The sequence below is a fragment of the Pygoscelis adeliae genome, unplaced genomic scaffold, assembly GCF_000699105.1.
Source record: "Pygoscelis adeliae isolate BGI_AS28 unplaced genomic scaffold, ASM69910v1 Scaffold1, whole genome shotgun sequence".
Taxonomy (NCBI): domain Eukaryota; kingdom Metazoa; phylum Chordata; class Aves; order Sphenisciformes; family Spheniscidae; genus Pygoscelis; species Pygoscelis adeliae.
In genome coordinates this window covers 5,371,977-5,384,558 of record NW_008824051.1, presented here as the reverse complement: position 1 = coordinate 5,384,558, position 12,582 = coordinate 5,371,977, and the positions used below count along the sequence as shown (strand labels likewise).

Here is a 12,582-nt window from a genome sequence, read left to right as displayed (position 1 = left end):
TTTCACCAAGTTTTCGGATCCCCACGGCTCCTTCTTCCCCCCCCCCCCCAAAACCCTCTTGTAATGAACGCGCGCTTGGGTGTTGTTTATGCGTGGAATAATTTTAGGGCTGATTCACTAGGACACAGATGTCATCTTTCAGCCCGTCTAATTTAATATTAATAATTAGCTTCATAGCGCACTGCTGAAATGTAATTCTCAAGTGCTTTGTCAAACGCTTGTCTTGATCGGTGAGCTTGCATTTTGTGAAAATAATCTCTTATTTTAGTTATACTTTCAGTTAAGCTCTTATCTCTTGACCCGATCTGGAAAATAGGAAAGCGGTGCGTGCGGGGAGGTCCTGTTTTCTGCCACTTAGCAAAGACCCCTTTTGTGAAACTGTTTTATTATTATTTTTAAAGTAATACTCTTCTTTTTGTTCTCTTCGGACAGTGTTAATGTGCCGAGGGAAGGCAACGCAGGATTTTAAAGGTCCAGATTGTCGCTTTGTAAATTTTAAGAAGGGAGAAGCGGTGTACGTATATTACAAACTAATAGGAAAATCAACCGAGCTCTGGGCTGGAAGCGTAAGTACTGTAAAGCATTTGTTCTCTTTGCTCTTCTTGGGGCTTCCTGTTGGTAATCTTCTTTCCTTCCTTTTGCCTCGTAGAAGAACACTTAGGGTTTTGAACATAGCTAAATAACATAATGAATGCCATTTTGTCTTGAGACCAGTGTGAAATGGGATGCGGTTTGATCAAACCTAAGGCATCAAGCGCTACGAAAAACGGGTAATGCTAATGTGTGCTAAAAACGGTTAGAAAACTGCCTTTGTGTTGAAACCCTCCCATTGCAGCACTGTAAGCCGTGGCCCACGAGCCTGCCTGGAAGCTGAGCCTCCCTTCCCGTCTAGGGAGGCTTAAGCCCGCGCTTGTGTTTACCCTGATGCGGTCTCTTCCCGCGCTCTGTGTAATCCTGCTAAAAATCGTTCCGTGTACGTGTTTTAATCACGTTTCTCTTCCTAATATTCAGCTGCTGTCTTCCCCTTTTTACGTAAGCTGCATGCAGAATTAGAGGACAAAAAAGTAGTAAAACTAAAAAGGATTAAGGTAAATTAGATTTTCAAAAGGTCTGCCTCTCAGCTTTAGTTAGACATTGTAGCAGCTTGCAGAGTAGCGGCCTTGCCTGAGTCGTTGTCTTCTTTGGGCAATCAAGAGAGCGTTAATGGGAAAGGATGGTCCCCATACTTGCAGATTTCATAGAAAACTCCTCTCAGCTTTCATGATAAACACCTTATTTGCCTGACAGAAGCAGAACCGATACCCTGGAGGAAGAGCAGTTTTTGCGGACTTCCCCTGAAAGTGCTGGCAGTCTGGAGGTGCTTAGACCTACTCTCTGTTGCCCCCTCCCCATGCTTCCCCTACGTACCCTTTTGTGTCCGAATCATTTACTTCAACCTCCTTTCTTGCTCTGTTCTTCTACAAGGGATAGACAATTGCCTGCGACAGTGGTCTAGGCTGCTCGAAGCCACACCTGGGTGTTGACTGTGGGACTAGTGGTTTAGTGAAAAGCAGGATGTATCACTTTCTCTAACCTGTTCAGGCTGGGTGTGGACAGCCAAGCTCTCAGCAGGAGCCGAATCCAATTAGAATGATACAGAAGAGAGCAGAAAACTGCAGCACGTGGTTAAAGAAGAGTTTATAATTGTATCGTGCTGGTAATTCCCTTCTGACATGTACTGTACCATAAATAATCCTGTTAATTAGCTGGTATCGGTTTCCAGGGCTGCCAGTTCTTGAGACGCGGGGTAGCAATGTGGGGCCAATTTTGCATCTTCTAACAAGGTGTGATGCACGCTGCAAGATCAGACAGCAGGTTTAAGGTAATTGCTGAGTTAATATGCAGTTTAACTATTCACTGACAGGAAGCTCATGCAACAGTTAGGTGTTTAACTCTCCGGCTTAAAAGGATGTTTGCTTTGAGTTTAACAAGTAAAAGCTGAAGTTGGCAGATCTAAAAGAATCGCAAAGCTCCGTTTCGTTTTTTGTCACTTTTAAATTGTGTTACACTATTTTCTGTGTTCCTTTTAGGGCAGTGATGACAGACTAATTCCTTTCAGTTGGTGGCTATAATCCTTATTTCTTTTTTCCTCAGTTTGATTGACTGCTTCTGCATTAATCGTCATACTGCAACAACCAGTTTGCAAACGCTGCAGCGGGGTCAGAGGTGCCTGCCCTTGCATGTGGAGCGGGGCACTGGCATGTCTGACCCTGTCCCTGACTTGCAGATAGCTCTGGGGTCTCTCTCATGCAACGTGACTTCCCCTGCCAGATTTGGCTGGGCAACTTGATTTATGCAGACCAGCCGTGCCTGCTGTGTGCAGTCTTGGAGCTAGGGGGAGGCTGTTGCTTGCTAATTAAAAACAGGCTACCTAGTGAGGTCTGCGTTCAAACAAATTCCAACGGAAGGCATGTTACCTTCTGCTGCAGCCCTTTTGGGATCTCACCGCGTGACTTCATGTGTGCTCGTGTATGTCATTTGATCTCGTGCATCTACCCTACTGCCTTTTTCCGTTCCCCAAAGTTTTGGGGGAAAGTATTTATTAGGGCATAATGGAAACTATGAAATCAAGGGATAACTGGTATTCTGATCTTTAGATGGGGACAGAGGTTAGGGGAATGTGTGTATGAGAAGCTTCAACTACTGCAACCTGGGGCTTATTTCAAACAAGTTGTAAATACAGGCTCTAATCCTGAAATCGATTTTGAGGAGCCATGAGAAATTCAATAGTATTTTTGACCTGAAGGGAGATGATCTGATAAGAAAGGAGCCTTTCACCAAGGCTGAAAAAATCTATAGCAGTTGGGTCTGGGCTTTATTTGCCTTTGCTTTTCTAATTTTGCCTGCAAACATGCTGTATTTTAACAAAATAGATCCTCTGTTTTATGATCCCAGTCTTGTATACTTTATTGCTCACAGAACTCGTATTGAGCTCAGTGAGTATTTTGCTTGTGAAAAGATTCTGGAACCCAGCTATAATATCTATTCTACACATTATACGGCATGCAGTTTTTAGCAGAGCTGTCTAAACCTCATCAACAGAGCAAAGCCAAATGCTTGGACAATATTCTATGACCATTATTTAATAGTGATTTTCTGTTACGAATTTCACGAATACCTCAGTTCCAGGAAAATACTTGATTTTTTTCCCAAAGCCGAAAGGTGGAGCACATCTGGTACTCTCATTGTCCAATGCACCCTGTCCTGCTCTAAAACTAGTCTCTTCTTCAGCACCCACCTCACATCGTTTACACCGCCAAGTTGTGTTATGTAGACTTTCCTCCTATGCATTTCTCCTGCGCTCTGCCCTCATCTTTAGCAGGGTCCAGAACTCCAAAACTGCTTCAGATAATTAAGGTAAAAACTGCTGCTTTTTAACAACACATTTTAGCAAAGACACTTTAAGTTCTTGCTGCGGAAGATTTTTATTTTATCTTGCAGCAAAAGGCTGAATTTTATTCCTTTGGTTCAAGGCTGAGAACACTATTTCTGACCTCATATTACAAGAAATGGACTTGGCTGCAGATCATGTGGTTTTGGGTGGTTGGTTATTTTTTGGTTTGTTTTCAAGTCTTATACATGGGGTAGTAGAAAGGAAGACAGGTGGGGTAAACGTAAGGTAAGACAGAGTGTGTCTGCAGGACCCAGAGGATCAGGGAATTTGTTCCTATTGTTTCTGTGTTTTCTTAACAATGCCAGCGTTCAGAAAGGGCAGACCAAACCAACTCCCTTCTTTGACCGATGTTCTGCAGTTTTAGGCACCTGTGATGCCTGTGCTTTAGGGATGTGGGCTTTAAGATTAAGGACACTTGAACATCTTGTTTCCCAGCTGTCTGTTTTCTGTCACTGAGGTAGGTGGTGTGAGAAGCCGGTTTCTTGGTCGGTGGTGGTCAGTGAATTTGCCACAGCTGGCTGCCACACGTGGGCACTGGTGGGAACAGATGCTGTACGCACAGCTATGTGTTTTGTCCACCCACAGCATTTTAGCTGGGAAGGGAGTGGAACTGAAGGATGCACTTCTTTCTCCCCTATTTACTTGGCATTCATAATGCCTTTCCTCTGTCGTATCTGTAGAGAATGAAGAATGTTTCCTTTATTTGCACAATGGGGCATTTTTTCCCTTACAAGAGAGGACTTGTAGGGAGAGGAGCAGATGAAATTTTGGGCATGCAGATCCCATATGGCTCGTAAACCACATAAGTGGCAAACTGGGTCACTGCGGAGGACTTGTATGGTCAGCAGCTTGGATTATACTAAATGAGTTTCAAATTGTGATGCCTAATTATAATGGTAGTCATGGAGATTAGTCTGTAAAGAGGCTACTTTGAAGCTTTGGCTTTTGTTTTCAGAAAGATCATTTAAAACTGGAATAGAAGTTTGCAGAGAGAAACAGGCCAATTTAGAATAAAACTGTAGTATACCGCACAAGGACAAGCTTTTGATTTGACTTGTCTAGTTTGATGCCCCATTCCCAATAATTCCCAATAATAAACCTGCATACATTATCTCTTTTCCATAAGAGAGTATCTCTGTGTCTACAAAAGGTGGGGAGGTAATAGATCTATTTTTTTATGTATGTATAACTAACTTTAGAGATCTCAACTATGGAAGGTAAGATTTGAATGCGAAATAGTTAAAAAAGGAAACCCCATAATGTATCAGTGCTTACTTTGCTTGCATAACAAACAAAAGAAGGTATTAGTACATTTTACTTACTAGATACAATTTTCCTTTTTTTTTTTTTTAATGCCATTGTAAATCCAGAAAACTTCAGGTCAGGTGAGCCTATTCCAGTGATATCAATGTAACAATACATATATCTATATACTCCTAACCATTTTGACATAACTGGCTTCCTTTTTAATTTGATCTTTAACTGAGTGCTCTTCCCAAATAAACTTTTCAAGAAAATTGGCAATTGTCATCTTCCTCCTGTAACAAAACATTGAGGGAATGACCAACGCTTTTTTTTCCCCCAGATATTTTGGTTGTCTAGGAACTCTGTACCTTTCTAGGCGTGTCCACCTGGCTCTAATTGCCTGGATTATCTAATCTGCGCAGTGATAGCATGCTATTAATATTGGCTTCTTGACAGCCGTTGTCAGAACTCTCAAGTGAGAGCATTACTGTGCAGATCTTATCCGGTGAGTGATAAGAGAGATTCTTGTCTTCCACTGTTTGCCTTGGCTTAGCGCGTTGACTTGCTTGAAAATAGCCATCTGCAACTGATCTTTGCTTGTATTAGTCACTGAAGAGCAACAATGCATTTGCAGAGGGGGTATATTTTCCACACAGGTTTTAAAATAGATTATTACCTCAGGTACAATTTTGCATTTTCCTAAAATCTGCTTTAAGAATTTTTTTTTCCCTTAAGCTACAAAGTGAGTGTATTTCAGGCTATAATATTGTGCATGGATGTAAATCTTATTAGGCGAAGATCCTCTTCTGCTTACTACTTGAGGCATATGTGGTGCCAGTGAGAGTGCACGACAGCAGTTAAAGCACGTGAGCCAGAATGCTTCGGCTTCACTCCCAGCTCTCCTAATAATTGGTTGTAAGTCAGGCTTTAAAACACAAACAGTAAAACTCAGCAACTTCACAAAGATGTTGTGGAATTTAAGTGTAAAACCTCAATGAAAACTCTTGCATAAACAAGGCATTGCTAATCTTTTTCTCTTATTCACTGTGTTAAACTTCATCTAGAAATACTTGAGAGTGAGTTTAACGTGTTTGTTACTAGTGTCTGTAATTAGGATTTTAACATAGTCACATGATTTCAAAAGCTTCTTTACTGCTTTTTGTTTGCTTGTGTTTGTTTTCTGGCAGGTTGGAAGTGATTTTGGATATTTTCCAAAGGATTTACTTGAAATAAATCATAATTATTCCAATGAGGAGCTAGAGTTACCAACAGATGTAAGTCTTATTTGTTATTTTTTAATTGGGCTGCTTACTGTTTCTTACCTTGGCATTCAATAAAATCCCTGAGGAGGAGAATGGGAATATCAGTGATCCTTAGTTACCTTTTGTTAGCAAGCAGCTACGTGTGTGCAGAGATGCACATGTGTGTCAGGGGGTGGAATGTTTGTGCAGATATGTATGTGGATGGGTGTGTAAGCATCAGCCCAAAATCTGGGCATTGATCTTTCTTTTCTTGAATATTCTGGTTTTCTTCTAACAAAATCTGTTTGGATTGAGCTCTAGAAACGCTGCTAGCTGGCTCACACATAGGCTGTTTAGTATGTATTCAGAATTCTTTCTTTTCCCAAACTTTAGAAGTTTAAAGTAGTATTAGAAACAAACAAAACCTGATACACTGTTAGCCCTTTGATTCTAGCATTGGTCCTTCAACCCTTAGACACATAAATGGCTTTCATGCACTAATAGCTAGTAACTCCAGAGTTCTGTGAGTAAGGCTTGTCTGTGGATGCAGCTTCAGACCCTTAGGAAATCATATTCAGTGGCTTGCACTGCTGTTTAATTTATTTTTCAGAAATTCTGTGACAAGCAGCTCCTGCTTGGAGGACTTGGTCATTTGAGGAGAGACCAACTAAAAGGGACAAACAAGCTTAGTGATGCTTGTTTCCTTCTCCTCACTGGCATTCAGCAATAGACTTGTATGTGATGTACATGATGAGTAAATTATAATGCTGTCAACTCCATCGCTGACTTCCAGTTTGTTCCTTACTAGGAGACCTTTGGCGGGACTAACCCATGAGGTTTCTATTTAGGTTTTTAAGAGTCCTTGGGCAATACTTCCACTGATTTCAGAGAGGGTTTTGGTTAAGGACTCAAGGAGTTAATTCTGCACGATTAATATAATTTACTTTGCTGCTGCATCTCTCTCTAACCAACCAAATGGATTTGGTCTCATCACTGTAATAAAGAAAATAATATTTGTGACTACACACTGTTTTTCATTTCAGGAAACAGACTTTGTTTGCTTTGATGGCGGAAGGGACGATTTTGACAATTATAATGTGGATGAGCTTTTGAAGTCATTGCAAGAGACAATAGCAAATGAAGGGGAAACTGAATCGAGTGATCCAGGGACAAAACCAGCTGAAGGAATTGAAAGGGATGAGGAGATTGAACAGCTCGATACAGTAAAGTCCCTTGATGCTTTGGAGACAGACAATCTTGAGCTAAGCATAGAAGATGACGCGATAGTCCTCATCACGACAGAGGAAGTAGACAGTTCTCTTACAGAAGGAACTGAAAATACTGGGGGAGACTCCAGTGTCCGTAGTTACGAAGAAAACTCTCAGGGAGATCATATTGCACGTGAGCACTTGAAAGGAATGCTACATGGGAAACTAAAAGGGCTAGAAAGTGAAAATACCAAAAACATTAGTATTCCTCAGGGTGAAACCAGTCAACTTGACAAAGAGAATGAAGAAGTCAATGCCTATACACTTTTAAACAGAGAGCTCTCTGTGAACTTGAAAACAGAATTTGGTTCAACTGCTGATGCTGTGGTATCAGATGATGAAGTGACCCGCCTTGTTACATCGCTGGAAGATGATATTAATGAAGATTTGAGCATTAATGCTCATGATGCAGAGGAGGAGCCAGACTTTGCAGATCAGTCTGAAGAAATCCCTTTGCTGTCTTTTACGGCAGAGGAAGAAATTACATCCCCAGCGGATTTAGGAGATGATGAAACCGATGACATTGAGTCACAAAATCATGAACCTGCTGAAGATGCAATGGGTGCTACAGAGCTAAATAACCAAAGAGACAATGAGGAAGAACCTGATTCAGATGCATTAATTCTTGAGGATGCCTTCAGTAAGAGCAAGAAGTCGGGTAACAGTATAAGTGTGGACAGGTCTGAATCTAAACAAACAAAAGAGAAACAGGATGAGGTGATGCTAATTAGTAAAAGAGAAGTACCAGCAACAACTCAACCTGAGGATCTCTCCAAAGAACTCCTTAGAAAGGAACCCGTAGGTGCAGGTGATCTGGGTTCAAAAGAAAAAACAAACAAAACTGAACAGTTTCAGGAGCAGCACACGGTTGATGGAACCGAGTCACATACTGAAGAGCTGAAGAGTACAGCTGTGCCTGATCCTTATGTTTTGCCTAGTCCAGGAGATGATCTGGAGTCCAAATCATTTGTTAAAAGCAAGGAAGGTGCTTTAAAACCACCTGTTGGTGATATCAACAAAAGTCCAGAAAGACTGCTGCTTGCTCAAATAGAGAAAGATGAGAAAAAGTTCGAGGATGACATCTTGGAAGAGGTCTTGGAAAGTGATTTAAAGCACAAGAAGTTATGGGAGGAAACAAAGGAGAAAGGAAGAGCTGAGAACAAGCCTTCTGTTGATGTTCCAGCCAAACCAGTGGAAGAGGTAAAAAATGCACCTCAAAGTGACTTAGGAGATACTGACCTCTTGAAAGAGAAACTGGAGCATGGAATGCCCACTGTGGAGAAAGAACTTCTAAGACATGAAGAAGATTTGAAACAAACAGGGGAGACCGATCATGAAAATCAAAAAACCACCTCTCTTAACAAAGAACCTGAAATAAAAAGGAGAAACATGAAAGAAACCCCTGCAGGGGAGGGAGACCCAAGCCATAGAGGAGCTGTCGAGCAACCTAGGCCATGGGAAAATGAAACTGAGTATTCAGAGGCAGATGTGAAAGAAGAGCTTTCAAGATATCTTGGCAAGATGACAGCATTTGAAGAAAGCATTGAGAAAAGTTCCCCTGAAGAAAAATCAAAAAGCACTACACAGAATACTAATACAGAGAATCTTACTCAGCAGGGAACTGCTCGTACTGAGGCTGCAGACTCAGACCGAAATCTTGGCACAAATTTAGCTAAAGAAAGAACACTAAGACCAGAATTGCAATCTGAAGAGCCAGATGCTGAAGATGACCCTGACCTGAAACAAGTAGAGGAAGAGCTACTGGAAGATGAGAATGCTGCAAGTGCAAAGCTGTCGCAAGCAAGGGCTGCAAATGTACAGGGTGATACACTGAACATTAAAAGGACAAACTCTGAATTAGAGGTACTAAGTGAAGCTGTTTCGGGAACTGCAAATCCTACTTACGAAACATGGGAGGAAACAAACTCATTTTCTGAGGAGGCTAAAAAAATGATCAGCGTGCAAGATGCAAGCGAGTCTGGGAACAAAGAGGTTGACGTACCAGTGAGTGAAGATGCTAAATTGGATGAGATGGAACGTGTCACGGAAGATGATGAGGAGTCTTCTGAAGCTGAGGAACCATCAGCTGTGGAAGAACATAATTTCCAATCTCCTGACGCAGAAGACAACAATGACTTTAACCAAAGGGAAGATCATCTCCCAGAGGGCATTTCATTCAATGACTCAAAAGACGTGCAAAATTTAGAGCATACAAGAAATGACCACCAGCAATCTGCGCATTTCCCCAGCCCTGCTGACAGCTCAGCAGCCACAAATGACACTGTAACAGACTTCAGTGAGTCTGTGAGGCGGCTCACAATAATGAGAGATTTTCTTGACGAAAAGCGTGTAACACGTCTACAAAAGTACCTTGGGCTTCAACACGTGGTTAGGATAGAAGCCATGTTTCACGACATGAAGGTAGAGATGGAGCTTGCTCGGAAGGCAAGCCATAATAACGAAGATATAGAAAAAGCTTTGGACCAGATACTTGAGTTTTCAGAATCAAACGTTATGGAAGTTGTAGGAAAAGTTCTGGATTCCAGAGTGGCAGAAAATAAAGAGGAGGTGGTGAAAGAAATGGATTTGTATGATGAGGAGAGCGCACTGATGGATGATATTCAAGAATTAATATATTCTTTAAGGAGTAAATATTCGTCTGCTAGTGAGAGTGTCCCACTCGCGTCTATTCCAGAACAGGAAGATGATCAGCTGCACATTCAAGGTAGGATGTTAAACCAGTTAATAAACAGATGAAACCCAAGTAAAACCCTATCCCAGACAACACTATGTAACCCAGAGAAGCTTTAAGAGGGTGAGGGAGCAGAATTGAAAGAGGCCCTGTGGAATCTGCTGGGATTTTGCTTATTTTTAATGCATTTTTTTGGCATTGTGATGGGTGGCCCAGGGACAAATCCCGAGAGAAAATGTTGAGCTCAGCATGTCTGTTCTTATGGGCCAGGTTCTGTGCATGGATATGGCTAGAAGGAGCCATTCAGGTCATGTCTATACCTCCTCCTCTCAAGAAATAGGGATTCACATATACCAATGTGCTGAATTTTCTGGAGGGTTTAGAGCAGTCTTTTTTTTCTGAACTAGCTAGCATCTAATTATGAGAAATCCAGTGATTAATGCAAAGTTCAGGCAGTAACTCCATGCACCTAAAATCTCAGGTGTCCCTATCATCGTATTTTTGCCCGCATTCATAAAAGTGCATAAGTAGAAATATTGAACAAACAGATCTTTTGACAGGGGATGAACCAGAGGTAGAGTCTCCTGCAAACTTGCATTTTTTTCTAATTAATGTGCAAGGCGGTAAGATATGCTCTTAGCAAGGCTCCTTTTACAGTAGTACATGTTAAGTATGTGATTTCTGATAAAGTCACGAATGATGAAAATATTTCACTTTGCAATATGTCATTGCAAGGTCAGTGGTTGATACCTTGCATAAATTCCATATAAACATTTAATTAGATGTTACTGAAAGTTGACTGAGAATATATTGGAAGCAATACACAAGCTGAAGTGTTTAAAAAGTGTCAAGAAAGCTTTGTCAAATGCAGTATTTCACTGCAGAGAGCTGTGGGTGAGAAATACACATTAGCTCAGTGCTTAATTCACGTCTCCCTCTCTGTCACAGATGGTGCAAAAGAGGCTGAATATGACAGAGTTTCCATCAGAAACCCAAGTGCCATTGATGAGAGCAATCAGGAATTTCAGCAGCTTGAAGATAAGAGGCCAGAACAGCCTACTGAGGAGAAGGAGAGCACTGTTAATGTTCCACCTGAGCACGAAGAGGCCAACTTCTCGGATAATAGAGAAGCCGAAGAAGGGTATGATAGTGAAAGAGGATCGCTGCTGGAAGATACTTCCTCTGGGTCAGATACTTCCCCAGGACAGAGTGCCAGGGAAGATATTGCTGCAGGTAACCTTTTGGGATTGGGTTATTTTGTTCTTTTGCTCTTAAAGAGGAGCATGGTTGAATGCTTTTTAGGCAAATACCAAGGTTTTTACTAATATTTTCATTGTGTTTTGCTGTAATCCTAATGGCTTTCACTAATCTGTGACAGTCCCTCTAGTGGCAGTATTGTATCATTACCACTCATCTCAGCAGGGAGGTGTTCTACTACCTTTTTGCACTATAGAAATAAGAAAAGTTCTCCTGTAAGTGTTGTAGTCAGGTGGTAGTGGATAAAGAGCAGAAATCACTAGAAGCATACCATCAGCCCAGGCTTCCTCCTCCTTGCAGGGGGACTGACAGTCTAGCCATCAGGCTATGGAATCACGTGCGCTCTCTTCTCGCTCTTTTTAACCTGTGACTCTGGGCTGTATTACTTTCCAGGAAAGATGGAGTGTAGCTTCCCTCGAGCAGTTCAGTAATTTCTTGCTAAGGTGTTTGTTGGTGTAGGAGAAATGTTTGACTCTGTTCTGCTGAGGCCTTCTCCCTCTGGAGCAAGTGTGCTGACCTGTGCCGACTCCTCACTATGCCAAGGAGGGATCCTGTTACCGTCATCTTCCCCAGCTCTGTTTGGGCACGAAACTACCTTTGACTCCATTCTCGGTGCTAAGCTCAGCTTTGCTGTTCTGCATTCACCTCTGATTATGCTTAATAAATCTGTCTTCACTGAACGTTTAGAAAAAAATCAGGCACATCTCGCTTAGCTTTTGTACGCTACTGAGGTACTCTACCATCCCCACAGCCAAGCACTTTTAAGCAGCTTCTGAGTTCTGAGGGAAACTCTAGGTGGAATGCAAAGATACCTAATGAATTTTAAATGGCTGGTGGATTACTTATGTGGTTAGCAGTCGGATGCCCAGTTGTATTCTAGACCATCTTCCATTCCTTCCTTAACGGTGGTTAAATGCCGTTTGCTAGGAATTGCTATGAGGACTGCTAGAAGTGCTGAGAAGAAGCAGGGCAGGTGGTTGTAGAACCGCTGGTCAGAGAGGCTGTTCCACAGTGTAACAACAGGCTGGGCTGGCGGTTATTTGAATCTGCTAACCTGAATTCATGGCAACAGTGGCGGTGAGAGATGACAGAGTAGCAGGCTTCAGATCAGGGTAGAAGTCAAGATGGTTTAAAGCTTATGCCGTACTAACAGTGCTGTAAGCTCATCAGAAGACGTAGGTTTATTGATTAGGAATTGAAGAGCGTGTGCTTTGCTGTTGACTTGCTGCTGGAGGAGTTGTATGTGCTCTGTCTGAGGCAGGCCTGGCAAAGTGACTTTCTACCCGTGCCCCTCTCTGCCGTACCTTTTCTAAAGCAGCCTGTGGAATACCACTGTCCTTTCTAGGGGCTTTTGCCTCTCTCTTCAATGCCCTGGAGAACCGGGGACCGGAGTTTGAAATCTCGCTTGAGATGTCGCAGAAACCGCGGGGGGGGGAGGGGAGGGGT

General features: G+C 42.1%; 1 protein-coding gene across 1 annotated transcript in view; it reads left to right on the top strand.

Moving 5' to 3' along the window:
• The first annotated feature begins 42 nt into the window (after positions 1-42).
• Positions 43-12,582, top strand: part of MIA3 (melanoma inhibitory activity family, member 3) — a 27,539-nt gene continuing 14,999 nt past the window's right edge. Inside the window, exons 1-4 of the mRNA XM_009333705.1 lie at positions 43-566; positions 5,866-5,952; positions 6,963-9,912; positions 10,828-11,112. Coding sequence (XP_009331980.1) covers positions 438-566; positions 5,866-5,952; positions 6,963-9,912; positions 10,828-11,112 — 3,451 coding nt within the window. The 5' untranslated portion in view covers positions 43-437. The remainder of the gene's footprint in view (positions 567-5,865; positions 5,953-6,962; positions 9,913-10,827; positions 11,113-12,582) is intronic.